Source organism: Salarias fasciatus, chromosome 5 (assembly GCF_902148845.1).
Source record: "Salarias fasciatus chromosome 5, fSalaFa1.1, whole genome shotgun sequence".
In the NCBI taxonomy this organism is placed as follows: domain Eukaryota; kingdom Metazoa; phylum Chordata; class Actinopteri; order Blenniiformes; family Blenniidae; genus Salarias; species Salarias fasciatus.
This window is the reverse complement of record NC_043749.1, coordinates 32,531,534-32,555,688: the sequence shown is the minus strand read 5'-3', so window position 1 is coordinate 32,555,688 and position 24,155 is coordinate 32,531,534. Positions and strand designations below refer to the sequence as shown.

General features: G+C 56.2%; 2 protein-coding genes across 3 annotated transcripts; both read left to right on the top strand.

Moving 5' to 3' along the window:
* Positions 1-418: 418 nt before the first annotated feature.
* Positions 419-9,949, top strand: uqcc1 (ubiquinol-cytochrome c reductase complex assembly factor 1). The gene is made up of 9 exons (XM_030092296.1): positions 419-650; positions 1,993-2,097; positions 4,820-4,927; positions 5,668-5,740; positions 5,947-6,004; positions 6,135-6,243; positions 6,671-6,748; positions 7,197-7,310; positions 9,530-9,949. The coding sequence occupies exons 1-9, from the start codon at positions 576-578 to the stop codon at positions 9,662-9,664; spliced, it is 855 nt and encodes a 284-aa protein (XP_029948156.1). The 5' UTR covers positions 419-575; the 3' UTR covers positions 9,665-9,949.
* Positions 9,950-15,770: 5,821 nt separating this feature from the next.
* On the top strand, positions 15,771-22,796 carry LOC115388960 (tripartite motif-containing protein 35-like). 2 transcript variants are annotated; one of them, XR_003931538.1, is made up of 3 exons: positions 15,771-16,032; positions 19,751-22,416; positions 22,574-22,796. XR_003931538.1 is itself a non-coding variant. In XM_030092295.1 (2 exons), exon 2 carries the CDS (start codon positions 19,756-19,758, stop codon positions 21,223-21,225), a length of 1,470 nt encoding a protein of 489 aa, XP_029948155.1. In that variant the 5' UTR covers positions 15,771-16,032; positions 19,751-19,755; the 3' UTR covers positions 21,226-22,796. The 2 variants fall into 2 exon arrangements, 1 of the variants encoding a protein (XP_029948155.1); XM_030092295.1 differs by having other exon boundaries at positions 19,751-22,796.
* The last annotated feature ends 1,359 nt before the right edge of the window (positions 22,797-24,155 follow it).

Below are 24,155 nucleotides of genomic sequence, written 5' to 3'. Positions count from 1 at the left end.
TGTGTGTGGACAGGTGTGTGTGGACAGGAGTGTGTGGACAGGTGTGTGTGTGTGTGTGGACAGGTGTGTGTGTGTGTGTGGACAGGAGTGTGTGGACAGGTGTGTGTGGACAGGTGTGTGTGTGTGTGTGGACAGGTGTGTGTGGACAGCAGTGTGTGGACAGGAGTGTGTGGACAGGTGTGTGTGGACAGGTGTGTGTGTGTGGACAGGAGTGTGTGGACAGGTGTGTGTGGACAGCCGTCCAGCCCTGTCTGAGCCTCGTCTTCAGGACAGCCAAAGACAGACATCAGACAGAATAACGTGTCACGGAACTGAACATCCTGCCGTTCCTCCTGGACCGGAAGTAGATCTTCACTGAACGGTAAAATACCGGTCGTGATTCCGGTCCGCGTGGGGCGGAACCTTCCTCCGGCGGTGCCGGTTTCTGCCCGGCCCGGGTTGGTTCCGGACAGATTCCGCTGACATTGCTGAGGTCTGTTGTTACCAAACTTCGCCTCCTCGTCCCGGAGCCGCTCCTCCGCTGCTCCTCCGCTCCTCCTCCGCTGCTCCGCTGCTCCCCGCGGCTCCCCGCAGACATGTACCGGCGGCCGCTGCAGCTCGCCGCCCGGAGCGTCTTCAGCGCGGCCGCGTCCCGAGCAGCCGCCGGGAAGGTAGGTTAGCTTAGCATGCTAACTGGAGCGCAGAGTACAGAGGGGGAGCGGAGAGGAGGGGACACACCGGGACACCGGGACACCGGGACACCGGGACACCGGGACAGAGACACACCGGGACACCGAGACAGAGGCACATCGGGACAGAGACACACCAGGACACCGGGACATTGGGACAGAGGCACACCGGGACACCGGGACAGAGGCACACCGGGACAAAGGCACACCGAGGCACACCGGGACAAAGGCACACCGGGACACCGGGACAGAGACACACTGGGACACCGGGACAGAGACACACCGGGACACTGGGACACTGGGACAGAGGCACACGGGACACTAGGACAGAGACACAATGAGACACAAGGGGAGACACTGGGACAGAGACACACTGGGGCAGTGGGACAGAGACACAATGAGACACAACGGGACACAATGAGACATACTGGGACAGAGACTGAGACACGCTGAGACAGACAATATGAGACACTGGGCCAGAGACACAGTAGTACTGAGACAGAGACAGACAGAGAGACACTTCAACCTGAGTGGTGGTTCTGTGGGTTAACTAGCTGACAGTGACCGCTGGTGAACCAGTGTAATCTGATTACTGAGTGTGCAGCTGACAGTGACCACTGGTGAACCAGTGTAATCTGATTACTGAGTGTGCAGCTGACAGTGACCACTGGTGAACCAGTGTAATCTGATTACTGAGTGTGCAGCTGACAGTGACCGCTGGTGAACCAGTGTAATCTGATTACTGAGTGCTGGTGAACTTGATGGAGGAACCTGATCTCCTGAAGCGTCGGTTCCAGCAGCAGGACCAGCAGGACCAGCAGGACCAGCAGGGCCTGGGCCTGCAGTGAGTCCTCCAGACCCACAGGGGGGGAAATTCAACCAGTTTAACCGTCATGCCTTCCTCCTCTGTTCTGCTGCTGCGTGTTAGCTTGTAGCGCTCGACTCATTTGATGGTTTATTCTGACCTGCTGAGTGTTAGCAGAGCAGCGCTGTGGAGTTCCTCAGGGAGCCGTCCTGGGACCCTGGCTCTGTGTTCCCTGTGGGTGGTGTTCCACAGGGAGCCGTCCTGGGACCCTGGCTCTGTGTTCCCTGTGGGTGGAGTTCCTCAGGGAGCCGTCCTGGGACCTTGGCTCTGTGTTCCCTGTGGGTGGTGTTCCACAGGGAGCCGTCCGGGGACCCTGGCTCTGTGTTCCCTGTGGGTGGAGTTCCTCAGGGAGCCGTCCTGGGACCCTGGCTCTGTGTTCCCTGTGGGTGGAGTTCCTCAGGGAGCCATCCTGGGACCCTGGCTCTGTGTTCTCACTCTGTGTGTGTGGTTCTCCTTCAGGTTCTGGATCTTCAAGTGTGTGTTCCAGCTGCAGCAGCCCTCCAGCGGAGCGGAGTGTTCTCTCCATGTTCCACAGTGCGTCGCGCTCTGCACACCAACACACAGGTACACACACACCGCTGAGGGGAGAACCGGGACCAGAACCAGAACCGGGTATATCACCGGTGGATAGAGTACCAACACCGCCCCAACACCGCCCCAACACCGCCCCAACACCGCCCCAATACTACCCCAACACTACCCCAACACTACCCCAACACTACCCCAACACCGCCCCAACACCGCCCCAACACCGCCCCAACACCGCCCCAACACCACCCCAACACCACCCCAACACCGCCCCAACACCGCCCCAACACCGCCCCAACACCGCCCCAACACCGCCCCAACACCGCCCCAACACCGCCCCAACACCGCCCCAACACTACACCAACACTACCTCAACACCGCCCCAATACCGCCCCAACACTGCCCCAACACTGCCCCAACACTACACCAACACTACCTCAACACCGCCCCAACACCGCCCCAACACTACCTCAACACCGCCCCAACACTGCCCCAACACCACCCCAACACCGCCCCAACACTACCCCAACACTACCCCAACACTACCCCAACACTACCCCAAGTGTTCTGCAGTGTTACGGTGTGTTTCCACCAGACGCGACGTGAATTTTTCTTGCGATGGGATCACATACAAAGTCAATGTAATGACGAGATTGTCGCTCAATCTTGAGCGGCGGACGGCGAGCGATGCCGTGGCGGACGGCGAGCGATGCCGTGGCGGACGGCGAGCGATGCCGTGGCGGACGGCGAGCGATGCCGTGGCGGACGGCGAGCGATGCCGTGGCGGGCCGCTCGCCCCCTGAAGCCCGCCGCTTCACCGCTCCACGCTTGTCGCACGAGTTGAAATAATTGAACTTTACAAGCCAAGTCGCGCCGGGACAGCCTGTCAGCGTGGAGGTCTTCACGGACGTGCTGACGGAGGGCAGCAGGGCTCCGACCACGCAGAACAGTTGGCATGATGCCAAGGCGAGCGGCTTAGGGAGAGCGGCGTGCGCGATCTCATTTGTCCACCGCTTCTGGTGGAAACACAGCGTCATCCTGAAGTAGCGCTGGAACCGGCCGTCGTCCAGGCGCAGCTCCTGGTAGTGCTGTGACGTTGAGTGAACGTCGAGAGCCGGTTCACAGCTGTCTGAGAGACGTTCCTTTGTGCAAGTTGTCCACGCTTCTTTCACGTGTAGAGGTATATGAAATCCGTTTTATTTTTTCCCCAATTCCGTTTTATTTTTTCCCAAATTCCGTTTTTTCCGTTTTAATATTTCTGAATTTGGTATTTTGTTTTTTATGCTCATTTTACCATAAAAAAAGGTGTCTGGTAAGTGGAAATGAATAAATGTCCACAATTTAATAGGATATAACAGTCGATTTAATGTTTAAAGTCCTGCAACAAAGAAATACTTTTCAATTAGTCGCATGCGTCTTTGCGAGTCCAGTCCACGGTACGTTAACAGCATTTACGAAAAAAGCTTTTCCCCTGAGGCATAAAAGTCTGTGTACTGTTCTGCTCTGTCTTTAGCGCTTAGCGTGGAGTTTCACAACTTTTCTGAATGTGTGAGAGGGGAGGGAGCAGCTATCTTGGACATCATGTTGTTGCGTCGCGTCTCGTCGCGGCTGGAACGCACGTTCACATTTGTTTTCAATTGTATTTTGATGCAAAATCGCGGAAAGCATTTGGCGTTGTGAACGCAGCTTTAGCATGTTAGCAGCGCTGTGGAAGTGACGCACACGTGGCAGCAGCTCGGGCGGTCCCCCCGGCATGTTTGCATTGCACTATAAGGTTCCATTTTCTCCCGAAAACTGAATTTCAGACCAGATTAGGACGAATTCCGCAATATTCCGCGTTTTATTCCAATTCCGTTTTTATTGGCCATTTCCGCGATTCCGTCAACACGGATTTCATATGTCTCCTGAGTGTCTCCTGAGTGTCTCCTGAGTCCAGCTGTCTCCGCTGCTTTCAGGTTAACGACTGAGTTTCAGTTTTCCGCAGCAGCTCCAGTCACCTGAACGCAGCAGCTAGCTAGCGGAGGAGTAGTGTCCAGAACCCGGAGAGGAGCCGGTGTTTTGGAAGAACTGGTTTCCTTATTAACTGGTGACTGGGCTTCTTTCACGTCCCTTGTTGCTGATAGATGCTAAAAACCAGACAAAAAGCCGTTCAGACCTTTAATGAGTCTGATTTCAACACCTGCTGCTACTAGCAGCAGCAGCAGGAAGTGCTACAGGAAGTCAGTCACCAGGTAACAAGGAAACCAGTTCATTTGAAACACCGTGTTGACCACTTTATCAGAGGTTTTAGTAATGGAACACACACACATGCACACACGCACACACACACACAAACAGACAGCCGGGTGCACACAGGACTGTGGGACAGACAGAAGAGTCCTGTCCACTGCTGCTGCAGGAGACGGAGATGAGGAGCTGTGATGTTTCTGCAGGATGTTCTGTGTTGCATATTTGTACCAGCGTGACGCGTCGTGCGAATTAATTCACACACCAGCGATAAACTCGTGCGTCTGGCGCGGCGCGGTGTCATTTGTTGTGCGAATGCAGTCGCGTTAATCGCGTCCGGTGGAAACACACCGTTGTTCTCCGTGTTCTGCAGTGTTGGTGTTCAGTGGTTTCCGCGCAGCCAGTGAACCAACAGGAGAACTGCGTTGTTTTCAGAGTGTCGCCGCGGAAACAGAACTTTTCTGAAACGTGACTGTTTTGAGTTGAAGCGTTGCCATGGCGACGGGCCCTAAACGCCGCTCCCTGTGTGCAGCTGTGCAGTGTGAAGGAGACGCCGCAGCACTCGGAGGAGGAGGTGGGAGCCTTCACCAAGCTCATCGAGGCCATGGGCTTCACCGGCCCGCTCAAGTACAACAAGTGGGTGAGTGGCGGGCGGAGGGACGGAGGGGCAGGCGGTCAGACGGGTGGACAGGCGGACGGAGGGGCGGAGGGACAGGCGGTCAGACGGGTGGACAGGCGGACGGAGGGGCGGAGGGACAGGCAGTCAGACGGGTGGACAGGTAGGCGGAGGACGGGGGGGTGGACGGGCATTTCACCACATGCTGATCCACAGGCAGCAAAATAACCGAGCTCGTCATGTTTCCATGGCAGCCGCTCGTCCTCTCTCCTCAGGCTCTCCCGCCTCATTAGCTGCATTAGCCTAAATGGCTGCGTTAGCCTCATTAGCTGTGTTAGCCTCGTTAGCTGTGTTAGCCTCATTAGCTGTGTTAGTCTCTTTAGTTACGTTAGCTGCTTTAGCCTCTTTAGATGTGTTAGCCTAGTTAGCTGCTTTAGTCTCTTAAGTTACGTTAGCCTCATTAGCTGCTTTAGCCTCTTTAGATGTGTTAGCCTAGTTAGCTACATTAGCATCATGAGCTGCTTTAACCTCATTAGCTACGTTATCCTTGTTAGCTGCTTTAGCCTCTTTAGACGTGTTAGCCTCGTTAACTACATTAGCCTCGTTAGCCCCGTTAGCCTCGTTAGCCCCATTAGCCCCGTTAGCTGTGTGGCAGATTGCGCTGCAGGCTGAAGCTCCTGTCGGAAGCCGTTCACAGGAAATGCGGGTGAAATTTCCAGCAGCGGTTTTCAGACTGACAGAAGCGTCGTGTCGTCTCTCCTCAGAAAATCAAGATCGCCGCTCTGCGGATGTACACCTGCTGCGTGGAGCGCATCAACTACGACGAGTTCTTCGACAGTGAGTCTTCCTGCAGCTCCCATGATGCAGTGCTGCGTTCCTGTCGGAGGTCCCCCCTCCGTCAGAGCAGCTGCAGTGTTCCTTGAACCACGTTTCACCGTGTGTGTGTGTGTGTGTGTGTGTGTGTGTGTGTGTGTGTGTGTGTGTGTGTGTGTGTGTGTGTGTGTGTGTGTCTGTGTGTGTGTGTGTGTGTGTGTGTGTTTCAGAGTGCGCCCTCCCTGACACTCTGAACTCCTGGTTCCTGGTGGCTCAGCTTCATGTGTGGTGAGTTCCACTCCAGCAGCCGTCCAATCAGGACGCTGCAGCGCCCCGTCTGTCTGACGGTGTCTCACTGGTGGCATCTCTCTGTGATGGTGTCTCTGTGACGGCGTCTCTGACGGTGTGTCTCCGTCAGGATGTGTTTGGTCCGGATGCGTCAGGAGGGCCGGGAGGGGAAGTACATGTGTCGCTACATCGTTCACTCCATGTGGGAGGATGTGGAGCAGAGGAGCAAGATCATGGGGGTGAGTCTCCGTCCCTCCTCCTCCTCCTCCTCCTCCTCCTCCTCCTCCTCCTCCTCCTCCTCCTCCTCCTCCTCCTCTGTCTCTGCTGTCACTCACATCACCTTTTATCATTCCCTATCTCACACCCCCCCTCTGGTGTGTGTGTGTGTGTGTGTGTGTGTGTGTGTGTGTGTGTGTGTGTGTGTGTGTGTGTGTGTGTGTGTGTGTGTGTGTGTGTGTGGTGTGTGTGTGTGTGTGTGTGTGTGTGTGTGTGTGTGTGTGTGTGTGTGTGTGTGTGTGTGTGTGAGCGCGCGCGCGTGTGTGTTAGATTTAAACTCAGTCAGTGTTTTTGTTTTCCACTTCAGTATTTTTAGCATTGAAACGGTTTTTATTCAGACTGTGACCTCTGACCTCTGAGCGTGCGGCCCGTCTTCCCTCTGACCTGCAGATCGACGCCGTCCACAGGAAGGAGGCCCTGAAGGCCATGACCGAGACCTTCTACGCCGCCATCTTCGGATACGATGAGGTGACGACACTGAGGCAGGAGGTCATGACCCCCTGACCCCCTGACCCCGGCTGGTCAGGACCCCGGCCCGAGAGGCGCCGGGACGGGAGCAGAGAGTCTGAGCCAATCAGGGCCTTCAGCTGGTCTGGGAGGGCGGAGCTCAGTGGAACCAGGTGAAACCGGGGAGGCTGCGTTTCCACGGCGACGCTGCTGGAACCTGACAGGAAACCAGAACCGGGTTCCTCTGCTGGAACGGTTCCAGAAACGGCTGAAGACCGATTCTGGTCCAGAGAGCGGTCCAGTCCAGATCAGCTGAACCTCGACGCTCAAACACTGATAGACTGATTCACACGGATCCGGTTTATCAAGACCGCCTTCCAAAACCACTCTAATGCTATGTCTCTCTCTCTCTCTTTCTCTCCCTCTCTCTCGTGTCTTGCTGTCCCCGTCCGTCCGTCCCCGTCCTCAGGGCGTCCTGTCTGATGACTGCGTTCTGGCTGCAGCTCTGTGGAGAAACTTGTTCAACCGTCAGTGTGACGACCCCCAACAGCTGGAGCTGCTGGTGGAGTACGTCCGCAAGCAGGTGACACACACATACACACACACACACACACACACACACACACACAAACACACACACACACACACACACCCGGTCTCTCATCTGGTCCCCTCTTCCACTGAGAACCAGGTTCTGACTGGTTCTGGAGCTGCGTCCTCCTCAGAACCAGCTGTTCAGCTGATCAAGAACCGAGCTGTGTCTCTGTAAAGAGACGTCCGTCTGTCCTCCTGTCCTCCTGTCCTCCTGTCCTCCTGTCCTCCTGTCAGCTGCAGCTCTCCGTGGATCTGGAGACATCCTGGGGTTTGAACCGGGGGTCTTCGGCCAGGGCTGTAGAGGCTGATCCAGGACCTGCGGTGGGGGGACGTCAACGTCTCCGCTGTTTGTGGACTCTGGTCCCCCCAGCGGGTGTGTCTTCTGTCCTCTGCTGGTCTGAGGACATCCTGGGTGGCGGTCCAGGCGGAGGGGTCCAGGTCTTACAGACGTCCTCGACCCTGAGAGCTGGACGTCCATGGACAGTCAGTCTTTGGGGACGTCGTCCATTCGGGGGACGTGGTCAAGCCGTGGCGAGCGTCCCTGGGTCAGGACAGAAGACATGCTGGACACATCTGCTCTGGCAGGACGACCCTGTTGGAGACAGTCCAGCAGTCTGAGGGGACGGCGCTGGTGGACAGCGTCCAGCGCCGGTCCCGAGAGGACTGGAGGGTCCAGCTCCACTGCTGGACCAGGTCAGCATGTTGTCCCGGACCCGCCTCGCCAGGCAGCCGTCCCTGTCCGTCCCTGTCCATTACTCGTCCACACAGGAGTTCAGTTGGGCTTCCAGAGACACGTTGCTGGAGACGATGGACCGAGGCAGGACCCTGTCCACCGGTCCCTCGCAGTGCAGCAGGCGTTCAGCGGCTCCCTCTAGTGGACGGTCAGGGCGTCACGTCCAGCGGTCCTGCTTCAGACCGGTCCACAGTCCTCCCGTCCTCCCAGAGGGTCCTGGTCTCAGACCGGGTCTGGAGGACGTGGTTCCAGCTTGCAGCTCAGTCAGGGGGGCGGTCCTTCAGGACTGCAGCACAGCGCCCTCGCAGGTCTGGCTCGGGTATCTCCAGGACCTGGTTCAGGACCTGGTGGAGGAGAAGGTGTTGGACAGACAGAGGACATGGAGGACCAGAAGTCCAGGAGGCGCTGGAGCGGAGGAGACCTGGTCCTGATCCGCCTCTACCCATGCTTTAAAGTCACCGAGCGGGAGATGGCGGGGGTCCTGGTCCATGGAGGGGGGGTTCTTGGTCCATGGACGGGGGGTCCTGGTCCATGATGGGGGGGGGGGGGGGGGGGGGGGGGGGGGGGGGTTCTTGGCCTCTTTGATTTGCTGCAGGTGGTCGGAGACACCGCGACACGTTGTTCAAACCGTCCAGAGTCCTGGACTCGGCGCTGGCGGCTTTGGTTTCTTGACCCCCCCCCCCCCCCCCCCCGGAACACCGGAGTGACCCCCTCCTCAGGACACAAAACGGGGCAAAGACATGGAGGACCTGAGCTGCCACTGGACAGACTCCCGTCTTGGTAGTGTCCAGCAGAGGGACCGATTGGACAGAGGGACAGAGGGACAGGTCCATACAGTCGGGACCAGGAGTTGCTGGAAGGCGCCGCAACGCGAGAATCAGCCGCCTTCAGGTTCCACTCCAGTTCCACCAGCGGTGGTTCTGAGGTGGTTTTGCGGCACCAGGGTGGGTCCACGAGCCGGGGACAGGTTCCAACATCCAGACGTCCCCTCAGAGTCCAGCAGTCCAACAGTCCAGCAGTCCAACAGTCCAGCAGTCCAACAGTCCAGCAGTCCAACAGTCCAGCAGTCCAACAGTCCACTGCTGCTGTTTGAGTTTCAGTGTTAAATTTCAAGTACCGATCACAACAGAGGCTGAACCACTGCTCCTCCTCTCCTCTCTCCTTCTCTCCTCTTCTCTCATCCCCCTCTTTCTCCTCCTCCTCCTCTCCTCTCCTCCTCCTCTCCTCTCCTCCTCCTCCTCTTCCTCCTCCTCCTCCTCATCCCCCTCTTCCTCCTCTCTCCTCTCCTCTTCCTCCTCTCTCCTCCTCCTCCTCATCGCCCTCTTCCTCCTCTCCTCTCCTCTCTCCTTCTCTCCTCTTCTCTCATCCCCCTCTTTCTCCTCCTCCTCCTCCTCTCTCCTCCTCCTCCCCCTCTTCCTCCTCCTCCCCCTCCCCCTCCTCCTCCTCTCTCCTCTTCCTCCTCCTCCTCTTCACAGATGCAGTTCATTGACTCTCTGGACGGAGACGACCTGCTGCTGACTGGAGAGGTGAAGTGGCGCCCTCTGGTGGAGGAGAACGCTCAGAGCATCCTGAAGGTGTCCAGACCCACGTACAATGACACGGGGCTGTGATTCCTCCTCCCCTCCTCCTCCTCCTCTCCTCCTCCTCCTCTCCTCCTCTCCTCCTCTCTTCTTCTTCATGTCAGGAGTTTCGGTCTAAAGGTTTATCTTCTCACTCAGAGGACCTGAACCTCCTCCAAACAGATGCTCTGTATTTATAACCTCTTTTGTACCTCCTGTCCTCCTGTCCTCCTGTCCCCCTGTCCTCTGCAGTGTTTAAATAAAGTTCTGGGCTCTGGTTCTGTCAGCAGCTCTCCTGTTTTTAAAAGACGATCAATAAAGTTTTCTCTGACGTTACTTCCTGTCTCCACCTTGTTGCCATGGAGACCCTCAGAGTGTTCTCGTAAACATCAGGAGAACCGGGTTCCCTGAACGCCTCGCCAAGACCAGCAGCGCCGTGGTTCTGCGGGTTCTGCAGTGGAACCGCGGAACCTTCAGCTCCGCCTCACGTCTGCCTCAAACCGTCTGAGAACCTCGCAGGAGGTCAAAGGTCAAGGTTCTGTTTAGAGTCAACCCGGGTTTTCTGACGGATCCAAGGAAGGTTTCATTCTTAGTCCAGAAAACCCCGGTCCTGCTGGACCCTGGTCCTCCTGGAGGTCCAGCTGGTCTTCAGAGCTTCACAGGCCTCCAACCTGCTTCCTCTGAGAGAAAAAGGGCCAATCCCATTTCTCCCCCTCCCCCTCAGCCCTCCCCCCTCCCCCTCGGCCCTCGGCCCTCGGCCCTCCCCCGTCGCTCTCCTCCCCCCTTTAGAACAGGGCTGAGGGCTGGGGCTCTTTGCAGCACTATGAACTGGGATCCCCCTCGGCCCTTTATGCCCCGCCGCGCTCCTATAACAACAACAAATTATGGATATTAGAAATGATAGAAATTACATTAGAAATTACTTTTATTTTTTAATAATGGTATTATTATTTACCTTATATTTCTTTTTGAGGTTCTCCCACTTTTTTGAAGCTTGCTGGGCTGTAACTTCCCCTTCCAAGCCATTTTCTTTTATGAATTTCCTAAAGTAATACATATATGTTTATATAAACATGTTTTATTACTGACATATTAGAGCTCAGATGAATAATATAATTTACTGCCACTGTGTTTTGGCACTGTATTTTGATTTCAAAAACTTTTCTTCATTTTCACCTCTAAACTGAATCAGAAGTCGGGTTTCATCGGGGTCCCTGTGTCAAACATGTTACGTTAAAAACGTGATAAAAGATGACGTTAATACAGTGATTAGTGCTCTTCAGAAGTTACAACTTTACGACTGGAAACGGAGCTACGCAGCGCTAAAACGTTAATCCATGACTGGGACACTGTCACGCTGGTATATCTATAAATTCAGTGAAGCAATTACACTTTTTACAGCTTTTTAAATAGTATACAGAAGCAAGCTTACATGTGTGCGACTCCTCGGTGGGCGCCATGTTGTTTTTTTCTGGCCAATGTGAAACTCCGCCTACCCCTATAGAGAACAGGGAGCATGGATGCATTCATTACACATTCATTACACAGGACGAAGGATGTTCCAGATGGGTCTATCACAATCTGATATCTGTTCACATTGCAATGATAACATGACTGACAACTACCTCCATGCCTTGTGGTCCTGCACACCAGTGCAGAGGTTCTGGCTTCAGGTGTGTGAAGACCTGTCAACATGGTTCACATGCAATATCCCTGCAACTCCCACACTGTGCCTTTTAGGTGATCTGGGTGAAATTAACATGTCGATAAACTCTGTCTACATGGTTCTCACCATCTTGTGCATCGCAAAGAAAACTATCCTTGTAAATTGGAAATCCAGAAATAATCTGAGTAACGGGCAGTTTAAGAATCTTCTATTAGATCATATCAGCTTGGAGACGATGTCTGTCTGTTCAGAGGATCAATCAGCTGAATCTGGTTCCCTCTGGTCCCCTGTGATCAGCTCCATCACTTAATGTAAGGGGAAGATGAGGGCCTCTCCACTTTGAGGGTCGGTTGTTGGTGGGGGGGCCTGATGGCTGCAGGTGGTTGGCACTGTCTTGGGGTCGGGATCTGGGCAGCTTCGCTGGGGGCTGTCTTCGTGTTTGGTTTGGATTGGGGGTGGGGGGGCCGCCGGTTGTTGGGGCTGTCTGGCGGCGGTGGGGCGGGGGCCCCGGGGGGCCGGGGTCGGCGGGTGCCGGTTCATGTCCGGGCGGCCGGGGTGTCCTGGGGCGGGTGTGGCTGGGGGCCCTGGGCCCTGGTGCCTGGGGGCTCTCTCCTTCCGTGAGAGTGAGGGGGTCGACCTGGCTGGGGGGGCCGGTCGGCTCGGGCGTGCTGCCGCGGCCTGGGTCGGTGCACGCCCTGGTGTCTGGTTGCTGCCCCGGAATCCAGGGCATCGGGGTGGGTGGTTGTGGTGGTGGGGGACAGGGGGGTGGGGTGGATGGGTGGGGGGGGGCGGGGGAGGTGGGTGGGTGGTGGGGGACAGGGTGGGGTGGATGGGGGTGTAGATAGGGGGGTGGTGGGCTGTGGGGGTTAGGGGGTTGGGGAAGGTGCGTGTACGTGTATGTGTATATGTGTGTGGGTGTGTATGTGTGAGTATGTATATATGTTTTTGTATGTGTGGGTATTTATGTAGGCGTATGTGAGTGTGTGGGTGTGTATCTGGATATGTTTGTGTATGACTATGTATGTATGTGTGTGTGGGTATGTATCTGTGAGCGGGGTATGTATGTGTGTGAGGGTGTGTATCTGTAAGTATGTATGTATGTCTGTACATGTGTGTATATGTGTGGGCGACTGGAGCTATGTATGAGAGAGTGCGGTGTCCTGTGGGGGGGGGGCCCCGGTGGGCCTGGGGTCGGTGGGCCCTGGGTCTGGGTCCTTCTGCTGCCCCCTGTCTGTCCTCACCTTCACTCCTCCTGATGCATGATGGGTGTGTGCTTCTTGGGTCGGTGGTTCTCTGGCCATGGTCGCTGTCCGCCCTGGTCCTGGGGGGGGGGGGGGGGGGTGGCGGCGCTCCTGGCCCTGTCCTTCATCGGGGGGCTCCTGGGTGACGGGGGTGCTGCGGCATCCCCGGACCCCCCTCTCCCCCCCCGCTCTCATGCACACACACGTAGGGCTTTGGGAGGCGGGCTTATCAAGTTGGGTGTGGTGGAGGGGGCCATCTAAGTGGCCCCAATCACTGCACCCTTCAGTGGCTCGCCTCTCAGTCTTAATTGCACTTAGTCATCTAACACGACCAAATACATACAAACACACACGTCGGGGGGTCTTGGCGCGCTGTGTCGGGGGTGGGGCTGTTCAGGTGGATGAGACTGCTCGTTTGGCCTCACTCGCGGCACGGTGTGGTTACTGACCCTCAAATTTTAATCGCAAACAACATATACTCCCATCAACACTCAAGAGACGGAGGGGGGGGAGGGAGGGCAATGGGGTCTTCTGCGCCCCCGTTTCCAGATTCCTTCTGGTGGGGGGTGGGGCGGGGGGGGCTGTTGTTTTCCCCACAGGCCGGGGGTTTGGAGCGGCTGTGGTTTGGGGGGCTGCTGGCTCAGGGGGGTGCATACCTGTCTGCGGCGGGGGGGTGGGGGGGTGGGGGCGGCAGTTGTGGGTGGCGGGGGGTTCTGGATGTGGGGTTCGGTGTTCCCTTGCCTTCCGGGGGTGTCTCCCACAGGATGTGACAGTTGGATGACGCGGGAATGTGAGTGTGCTTGGGGTAGGATGGACTCTGTGTGTGTGTGTGTGTGTGTGTGTGTGCGTTCTCGTATTTCTATCCTTGTTGGGGCCAAATGTCCCCACAAGGATAGCAAAACGTGGAACGACGTGCCTTGTGGGGACCTTTTTCCGGTCCTAAGTAGGAGAAACAGTGTTTTCTTGACCATGTTGTTGTTACTGAAAAAAGTAAAAGTGCAAAAACATTTCTTTAGGGTTAGGCTTTGTTGTGGTGTGGGTTAGGGTTAGGGTAAGGGTCAGGGTTAGGGGCTAGACATGAATGGGAGTCAATGGACGGTCCCCACAAGGATAGAAATACAAGACTGAGCGTGTGTGTGTGTGTGTGTGTGTGTGTGTGTGTGTCTGTGTGTGTGTGTGTGCGTGTGTGTGTGTGTATGTGCGTGTGCGTGTGCGTGCGCGTGCTTGTTAGCGTGTGCGTGAGAGGGTGTGAGTGTGTTGGAATGTGAGTGTGTGTGTGTGTGTGCGTTTGGTTTAGGGATGAGTGGTTGTGTGTGTGCGTGTGTGCATGTGTGTGTGTCAGTATGAGTGAGTGGGTATGAGTGTTGGGTTGGGGCGGGGGGGGGGGGTGAGGCGGGAGAGGACAGGGGGTGGGAGGGGTGGGCCGGGCGGGGGACGGGCGGGGGGGTGGGTTCCGGGTGGGGGTCGTGGGGTGGGGGGTGGGGTGGGGTGGGGTGGGTTGGGGTGGGGTGGGGTGGGGTGGGGGGGGGGGTGATGCCCTGGATCTCGGGGTGCGTGGCCGGAGCGCTGGGGGTGTACTGGCCCGGGGTGGGTAGCCGCCCGTGTGGGCTGGTTCTCCCGGGTGGGTCATAGCCCTTCGCCTGGGTGGGGGGTTGGCTCCTGGGCTCTTGGGCCTTGGGCTCTCGGCCCTGCCCGCCCCGGGTGTCCGGCGCCCGGGGTGGACCGGCTCCTGCCGGTCATGGCTCCGCGGGGCCCGGGCCCCGGGACTGCCGGGGTCCCCGGCCGGGGCTTTCCTCTGCCCCGTTTCTGGACTGGAGCGTGGGCGTCTGCCTGGGGGGGCGGCTTGGATCCGGGCTCTGTGATGTCCGCCGGCTGTCTGGGCTCTGAGGGCCTCTCTGGCCTGCTTCTGGCCTTCTCAGAGGTCAGAGGTCATATATGCATGATCACTATCACCATCACTGTCACCATCATATTCACATGATCACGTTGATCTTTAATCACTCTTTACATACTGGGTTACCTTTTCTTCTTGTGGTGGTTAGACTAATGGTGATCTGTAGCAGACCTCTCTTGATGCACGCCCCTAGTTTACTACTAGTTACGACTAGCTATATTCAAAAAAAAAAAAAAAAAAAAAAATACGGTTTGTGGTGTCCTTGCATTTCCCTCCTCCCCTACACCTCCTTTTATTTTTGTGGCCTGGTCTGTTCACTAATATGGTTTGGAAAAAAAGGGGGGAAAAAAAAAAAAAAAAAATGTATGTATGGTTCTGTAATTTTCTGTGTTGGTTGTCGGCTCTGTTTTGGTGTTGTCTAGATTGGGGGTTTGGGATTGTTGTAGGTTGCGTGTGGTGCGTCGACAACACTGTTTTGTATTGTGACTTTGTACATAGGTTGTGCCCCCCCCCCCCCCCCCCCTTCCGTTCTCCCTCTCTTTATCTTTCTCTCTTTCTGTCCCTGCTCTCTGAGCGTTTCCGGTAGCCATGCCGGATGCCAGCTTTAAATAAAGGCAGCAGCAGGAGGAGACTCAGTCTCATCCTGCTGCTAATATTAAAATCTGTTCGGATAGTAAAAGGCTACAATCATACAATATTGCACGCCCCAGCTACCGAACAGGACAAGGGAAAAAAAAAAAAAAAAAAAAGACAAAAAAAAGGGAGCATGGATGCAGACTTCGCTGAAAGGGGTGAAATAGCCCCTCCCCCTCCCCCCTCCCCCGGGTCAAAAAGGAGAATTGGGATCGCCCTGAAGCCTCGTGAACGCGCTTATCATAGGGGGAGGGGTGAGGGGTGGAATTGGGATTGGCCCAAACCCTCCAAGAACTCAGAGACATTCTTGACACGTTTTGAGGTCAGAGGTCAAGGAACCTGCAGAACCGGCTCCGGGGAAGGAGTCAGGGGGCGGAGCTTCACCTTCATGACAGCTGGGAGTTGAAGTGACGGAGCAGGGTGAGGGGTGGAGGAGGGTGGAACAGGGTGGGGGTGGAACAGGGTGGGGGTGAGGGGTGGAGGAGGGTGGAACAGGGTGGGGGTGGAACAGGGTGGGGGTGAGGGGTGGGGGTGAGGGGTGGGGGTGAGGGGTGGAGGAGGGTGGAACAGGGTGGGGGTGGAACAGGGTGGGGGTGAGGGGTGGGGGTGAGGGGTGGAGGGGGGTGGAACAGGGTGGGGGTGGAACAGGGTGGGGGTGAGGGGTGGAGGAGGGTGGAACAGGGTGGGGGTGAGGGGTGGAGGGGGGTGGAACAGTGACTCAGAACCACTGACAGAAGAAGGTTCTCAGTCTGAAGGATTGGGATCCAGGAGGGACCAGCTCCGGTTCTGGAGGGACTCACCGCCACCTCCTCATGTTCTGGTGTTCTCCGTGACACGGTGGAGCAGTGGAGGGGTGGGGGCGGAGCCTCCGGGCTGTAATGAGTAACCTGGATGATCCTGATGAAGGTTCAAAGCTCACCTGACTGACTGGACCGGATCCGTCCTGGTCTCCTGTTCTCCTGTTCTCCATCAGCGTTTCAGACAGGTAAGTGTGTGTGGGTGAGTGTGTGTGTGTGTGTGTGTTTTGGAGGGGGTTCTGATGTTCATGAGTGTTCTCTGTCAGGCTGGCAGGGAACCAGAGCTGGTTCTGGTCTCACGAGTCTCACTGGTCCAGGGTTTTTTCAGTCCGACTGAAAACAATAGTGTACAAAGTGATCCACAATGACTCCTGGTTCTCCAGGGTTCTGGTTCTCCAGGGTCCTGGTGAAGCGGATTATACCGTCCTTTGACATGAGGACAAAGTCTCTCGCGGAACTTTCAGGTCTTTATCTCAGCGACAGCCTCCTGTTATCTGATCAGTAAAGTTCCATTGTCTCCGGGAGACGTTGCTCAGAGAGCCCCTCCCCCACCCGGAGCCCCGCCCACTGCTGGAGCCCCTTCCCCACCCGGAGCCCCGCCCACTGCTGGAGCCCCTTCCCCACCCAGAGCCCCGCCCCGGTCGGTGTAAATCACCGGGGCTCTGCTCTGCCTGCCGGTGTTCCAGATGAACTGGTGTCCATGTTAACTGGTGGCCTTGTAGAGGTTCTAGTGACGCCGGTTCTCTACAGTCCAGTAAATTTATCAGTTCAGAGTCTTTAGTGACTCTGATTCCAACATCTGCTGCTTCCAGCATGTTTACAGGAACCGTCACTCGTTACCACGGCAACCAGTTCATCCGTCACACCGGGCGGCGGTCCGCTGGTAGTCTACCACCGAGCTCTTTCAACACCCGGCTCCACCTCCTCAGGGGTTGTTCTCTCTGGGTTTTTATTAGAAAGAGTTTCTGAGCACCGTCCAGCTCTGCTGCTGGTTTCTGACTGTCCTACTTCCTGTTTCCTGCTTCCTGCTTCCTGTCATGTCACTCCGTAGGACGGAACGCATACACAGAACCAGTAATTCCTGTTTAATAGCTCGGCTGTCAGCTTCTGTTTATCGGAGACACGGAGCGGATTATGGATCAATGTAGACCACCTGGGTCAGTGTAGACCACCTGGGTCAGTGTAGACCACCTGGGTCAGTGTAGATCACCTGGATCAGTCGGATCAGAAATACAATCCGGTCCGAGTGAAGCGGATCCTCTCAGGGTTTACAGGAACCTTTACAATCCACTCCACCTCCAGTCCGATCATACGGGCCGCTGATCGCAGTGATCTCTTGCTGATCTCTTGATTCATACCTGACACGAACTATCGGACACGTCCAAGTCTTTCAAACACAAACCCTGTCCCACAGCTGTCGTCTCGCGTCCTTTCCAAAGTCAGAGGAGGAATCTGAAAATGTAAAAAATGATTTCAGGTAAAAAATTCTCACAAAGTCTGACAAAAACAAAGTTCAAGGCAATTAGAACCAGAAGAGAAGATGCTGTGGAGTGAAGACGGTTCTGAATGGTTCTGAATCGGAACCAGAATCAGGAGTTCTGAAACGAATCGAGTGAGGAACAAAGTGATTGTGTGTGGTGGTAGACCAGAACTAGAACTGGAACTCCAGTGATGGAGGAGTCTCTCCTGGTGGAGGAGGAGGTGGAGCCTGTCCAGAGAGCGACCCTCCTCCTGCCGGAGACACGTGTCCCCTGAGTTCCCTCCAGCTCTGCAGGACTTCCTGGACAGAGTTTTCGGCTAGCCGTCCCACCACACCTTCACTCAGAGCCCGGGTCTCCCAGGTCTGGCCTGCGGGTTCAGAGCCTCTCTTCACCTGAGTGTCCAGAACACCTGGTCTCAGGTCCGCTTTCCATGTCCTGGAACCGAGTGTACTCGTAGCAGTCACGGTGTTCTGGACCATCCGAGGCAGGAAGTCCACAGAGGTCCAACAAGGTGCGACAGCTCGGATTCGGATCGGGCAGGCCGTTCCTCCCGGTTACCCGGCCGACACCCAGTAAGACTCCGGAGTCCGTTGGTGGTTCTGTTCTCAGAACTCACTGGCTCCAAGAAGGTCAGATCCTCTGAGCTGCTGTCTGCTGAATCAAACAGCAGTCAGAGTGTCCGCCCTGCACTGCCCACCCTGCACCGCCCTGCACCGCCCGCCCTGCACCACCCTGCACCGCCCGCCCTGCACCGCCCGCCCTGCACCGCCCGCCCTGCACCGCCCTGCACCGCCCGCCCTGCACCGCCCCCCCTGCACCACCCGCCCTGCACCGCCCGCCCTGCACCGTCCGCCCTGCACCGCCCGCCCTGCACCGCCCGCCCTGCACCGCCCTGCACCACCCGCCCTGCACCGCCCCCCCTGCACCGCCCTGCACCACCCGCCCTGCACCGCCCGCCCTGCACCGCCCGCCCTGCACCGCCCGCCCTGCACCGCCCGCCCTGCACCGTCCGCCCTGCACCGCCCCCCTGCACCGCTCTGCACCACCCGCCCTGCACCACCCGCCCTGCACCGCCCGTCCTGCACCATCCGCCCTGCACCGCCCGCCCCGCACCGCCCGCCCCGCACCGCCCGCCCCGCACCGCCCGCCCCGCACCGCCCGCCCTGCACCGCCCGCCCTGCACCGCCCGCCCTGCACCACCCCCCCTGCACCGCCCTGCACCACCTGCCCTGCACCGTCCACCCTGCACCGCCCGCCCTGCACCGCCCGCCCTGCACCACCCTGCACCACCCTGCACCACCCGCCCTGCACCACCCGCCCTGCACCGTCCACCCTGCACCGCCCGCCCTGCACCGCCCGCCCTGCACCGCCCGCCCTGCACCGCCCGCCCTGCACCGCTCGCCCTGCACTGCCCAGGTAGGCATGAGACCACGGCTGATGGCGGAGTCTGGCCTACAGCCACGGCTGTGTGGAGGTGGGTCCAGCCTCTCTACTCCCCTCCAGTCAGGAACCGTTCCAAAGTCCAAGAGCAAGTTCCTGTTCCAGGAGCCCAGGTGGTTCCTCGTTCTCTGACACTGTATGGGCAGTGCACCATTCCCCCGGGTTGACTCCGACCGCGGACACTACCAGAGGGTCTGGATGTAGCTCCCGCAGGCCTGGATCCAGTTCCCCCAGGCCTGGATCCAGTTCCCCCAGGCCTGGATCCAGTTCCCCCAGGCCTCGTTCCAGTTCCCCCAGGCCTCGTTCCAGTTCCCCCAGGCCTTGTTCCAGGACCCTTGTCGTAGATTCAGCCCCTTCCCCAGACCTGGATGCCGCATCGCCAGGCCTGGATCCAATTCCCCCACGCATGGATCCAGTTCTCCCGGGCCTGGATCCAGAGGAGTGTCCTTGTGAGTCCCATTCAGGCCGGGTACCTGGCCCTCCGTGTCTCCCTGGCACGGTGAGGTTTGGACAGGTTTATCGAGGCCTTCACTCCAGATTTGTCCCCCTTTGCACTGCCCAACCAGGAGCATCCTGGTACAGCCCTGCTGGGGATCACTAGACCAGGCAAGACCACCACAAGGCGGCGGTCCAGGCAGGGAGGTCCGCTAGCATTAGCCAGGTTTAGCCGTACTCGGTGAACACGTTGTCCTGGTCGAAGTGCAGTTAGACCCAATTGCAGAGACAGAAGTAGGATTGATGATTGAACAGGTTTATTCAGTGCACGCAGCAGCAAGGGAGTCTGGTAAGGGTAACGATCCAGCGAGGACCAGGTGGCAGGGGGGTTTATAGGCAGGCAGAGCGGCAGTCCCCTGGTGGATGCAGTCAGCACTCAGCAGGACCCGGGGAGACTGAGACTGCCTTCTGCCTGCCAGACCGGGGTCCTGACACACGTGGTGTTTTTGGCAGTACGGTTTGGACTAACTTTGTCTCTTCTGGTTCTCAGACGGAATGGCGTCCAGATCAGAGGAGGACTTCTCCTGTCCGGTGTGTCACAACGTCTTCAGAGACCCGGTGGTCCTGTCCTGCAGCCACAGCTTCTGCAGAGACTGTGTGAAGACCTGGTGGAGACAGAAGCCGGGATGGGAGTGTCCGGTCTGCCAGAGGAGGTCCTCAAAAGAGGAACCGCCTGTGAACCTGGCCCTGAAGAACCTGTGTGAGTGGTTCCTCCGGGAGGATGGGGCTCAGAGGTCCAGGTCTTCAGAGGCCCTGTGCAGTCTGCACCAGGAGAAGCTCAGACTCTTCTGTCTGGACCACCAGCAGCCGGTGTGTCTGGTCTGCAGAGACTCCGAGAACCACAGCCGGCACTCCTTCAGACCCGTGGACGAAGCGGCTCGGCAGCACCGGCAGCGGCTGGAGGACACTCTGCGTCCCCTGAGGCTCCGGCTGGACCTCTGCCGGGGACTCACCGTCCAGCTGGAGCGGGCCGCGGGACACCTGAAGGTCCAGGCCCGGCACACCGAGACCCAGATCCAGGAGACCTTCCGGAAGCTCCGGCGGTTCCTGGCAGAGGAGGAGGAGGCCCGGCTGGCCGCCCTGAGGGCGGAGGAGGACCAGAAGACCAGGGCCATGCAGGACCAGATGGAGGCTCTGAGGATGGAGACGGCAGCTCTGGAGGACACGGTCCGAGCCACAGAGCAGGACCTGAGGGCCCCGGATGTCTCCTTCCTGTCCAGCTACCGGGCTGCGGTGGAGCGAGTGCAGCGCCGCCCCCTGCTGGACCCCCCACGGCTGTCCTCAGGAGCTCTGATCCACCAGGCCCAACATCTGGGGAACCTGGCCTTCAACATCTGGGAGAAGATGAAGGACCTGGTGTCCTACTGTCCCCTGGTCCTGGACCCGAACACGGCCCATCCAGAGCTGGTCCTGTCTGAGGACCTGAGCAGTCTGAGTCGAGGAGAGGAGCAGAAGCTTCCGGAGAACCCGGAACGCTTCGGTCCGGCTGTCTGCGTTCTGACCTCCCGGGGCTTCGACTCCGGGACTCACAGCTGGGACGTCCACGTCGGAGACAGCACGGGCTGGGACCTGGGCGTGTTGGCGGCGTCCGTCCACAGAAAGCAGGCGATCCGGTCCGGGTCCTGGATGATCCGGTTCTATCAGGGGGAATACTGGGCCCAGTCCCCACCGGCCAACTTAACCTTCCTGTCTGTCCAGAAGACGCTCCGGAGAGTCCGACTGAGTCTGGACTGGGACCCGGGACAACTGTCCTTCTGGGACCCGGAGACCAACACACACTTACACACCTTCATACACACCTTCAGCGAGAAGATGTTTCCCTTCTTCTTCAGCAGAGACCAGGAGCCGCTGAGGCTCTGCCCGGTCCGGGTCTCGGTCCAGGTGGAACCGCCGAGTCTCACATCAGGTTCTGCTGTGGACCTCAGTGTAGCATCCCGCGTTGAAAAGATAGTCTCTCAAAACTGATGTTTCACAACCTTTATTCACGGCCGTGCATGTGAATACACCGTAAGAGCTACAAAAACATGAAATAAACACAATTAGCATTCTTTTACGGTATGTTTTTGCCCTTTTAACTATGAAATCAAATATAGAAATCACAACTGATGAACATGGGCACCGTCTAATAAGTGAAACTGTTACAACCATCACTTAAGCAGTCCATTCAAACTCCACAAAGCATGATAAGTTACATTTACACAATAAACATTAACACCAACCTTGTTCCCTCGTCAACCGGGTGCTAAGGATCCATATGCAGTCTTCTTTAATGCCTTTTACAGCTTTTATCGTCTTCTTAACCATAGAGCACACCTTTTCTGTACCTTCACGCTCTCTGACTGCTTCTGCATACTTTTTGTGACAATTTTCGGCAGTTGCTAACACTTTACGACATCTCTGCGCTCTGGGCCCTTCAAAATAAAGGCGTTCACTATATAATTACTTGAAACTTATACACAAGAACTCCATGAATGATTTCAAAATAAAATAAACCTTAACAAGGTCATTTACACTCAGAGACACCGGATCCAGAAGTCCGTGAGGCGGCGGTGGTCTGAGGTGTCAGTGGGCGGGTCTTCAGGCCGACAGCAGCCAATCACAGTCAGAGCTGCCGGGGTGTGTCCAGAGACAGGGGGAGGTGTGTGTGTGTGTGTGTGTGTGTGTGTGTGTGTGTGTGTGTGTGTGTGTGTGTGTGTGTGTGTGTGTGTGTGTGTGAGTGTGAGCTGTCGGTTCCAGTTCTCTTTCTTGTTCGACTGTGTGTAAGCTGTAAACAAACACGCTGTAGCGTACCTGGTTCTTTCTAATGGGCTGAAGCAGCTTCATCTTGATTTTCACTCGTTTCCAAAGAAGGGAGAGGTCAGACAGAAGTGGGTTCAGGGATTAGGCGGGGAGGGGTCCGGATTGGTTATTAACGAGGGGAGCAGCACGTCTGCAGCCGACAGGCGGCTACGTCCAGGAGCTCAGTGTTAGCCGCCGTAAAACCGATGCTGTTCCAGGTCTCTTCAGCTGGAACGAGTTCACACCGCTTCCTAGCAGGAGTCGGTGTCGGCCGCTGCTCCACACGGCCGTCTGTGGAGCCGTCTGTCCAGGAAGTGGAGAGAAAACAGACAGAAACGCAGCGAAGGACTGGAGCGTGCTGCGACCCGCCTCCTGCAGGTGAGACACTCCGTCTGTTGTAAACAACGGATTACACACACATTTTATTGTTCTTATATATATAAATGTGTGTGTGTGTGTGTGTGTGTCAACAGGGTCTATTATTTTAATAAATTGTATAAAGACCAGAGTTAATCTTTCTTCCGAATCACCACAGGTGTTCTGGATGAGGTGTCAGGTTACATCAGAGACCTGGAGGCCAAACTGCAGTGTTTCCCTGCCGTCCCCAGCCGCCTTCAGCCAGTATTGTGTTTCTGATGCTCAGATCACGTTCTACACAAAATTTCCATCTGAGTGTGTGTTTAATATCTTCTGGGAACACACTGCACCATCTGCTCCATTGTTTTCTATGAGAATTGATGTATAAATAAAGTTTGATTGATTTACATGTAACACATTCTTTTGTTGCTGTTCCTTTGTGGGGAGAGGATTTGAATTTAGCCGTGCAACCACATATGAAAAAGTGAAATCATACACACTGCAACAAACCCACTTAATTCAACTGAGGCTTAAGATATTTCATCAATAAGAATCCATTCATTTGATTTAAACACACACAGTACAATACAGGCCAAGGCTATTTTCTAAACAATTCATTTAACGAATGAAATATCAAATGAGCTGTTTAACTAATCACCATGTGTGCATTTACAAGTATGAACAGTGTTAGATCACTATGCAAAACTGTACAATAATAACCAATGTGATAAAATATAAAAATAATCCTGTTACAGCAGTGCAGCAAATATTTACAACAGACAACAGAAGTATAAGTTACAGAGGGAATGCTGAGACCAAGAAGAGGAAGAACTGGGAGTTCAGGAGCCGAGTGGTGCTGGATCAGATCACTGGATGTTTCAGGTGGACAAAGGTAAGACATGGGACATCCACGTGGGACAGGGCCACATTTAGGCTACGTTCACACTGCAGGCTGAAGTGACCCAAATCCGATTGCTTTGCCCCGATGCGACCTGGATCGGATCTTTTCCTGACAGTCTGAACGACACAGATCCGATTTTTTCAAATGCGACCCAGGCCGCTTGGACATGTGGTCCTGAATCCGATACGTATCTGATCTTTTGCTAAGCGACTTCAGTCTGAACGGCCAGGTCGCATTTATCCGACCTGCACGTCACGATATGGGCGCCGAAGACCTGAGTCTTACCGTGAGAGTTGAAAAAAGGCGCTCGCAGACGTACATTAAAGCTCCTGTCCGGAGTTCTGAAAGAGAGAAGAGGTTTTTTTTTAATCCAAAGTCTCAGGCTCCGCCCTCCCTCTGCTCTCATGATCGACCAAGCCACGCCCCTTTAATTGTGCACGCTATTATCCGTGGGGTGAAAATGAGAGCCTCCAGTCCTGCAGCATCCTCCATGTTGAGCTGTTTCCGGTGGATGTTCAGCAGACGGTGGATATATCTGCTGCAGAGCTAACTCTCCTCTGCTGGGCGAGCGCCGTGCTCTCTGGCTGCTCCACACGCTGACTGACGGCGCGACAAGGCGGAAGCTCGAAGCCTATTGGCTGACGCTGACCGGCGCTTTTTCTGATAACATGGGGGTCTATGAGACGAAGGCGGGGCTCATAAATAAATGTTTATATTGCTTTATGCTAATATTATATTGTAGTATGAACCAGACTGACACATTGAAGCTCTGTTGAAAAATGATTCATATGTTGGAAACGAACGGAAACTCCGGACACGAGCTTTAAGGGAGTTCTTTCATCCTAAAGTTATGATTGAA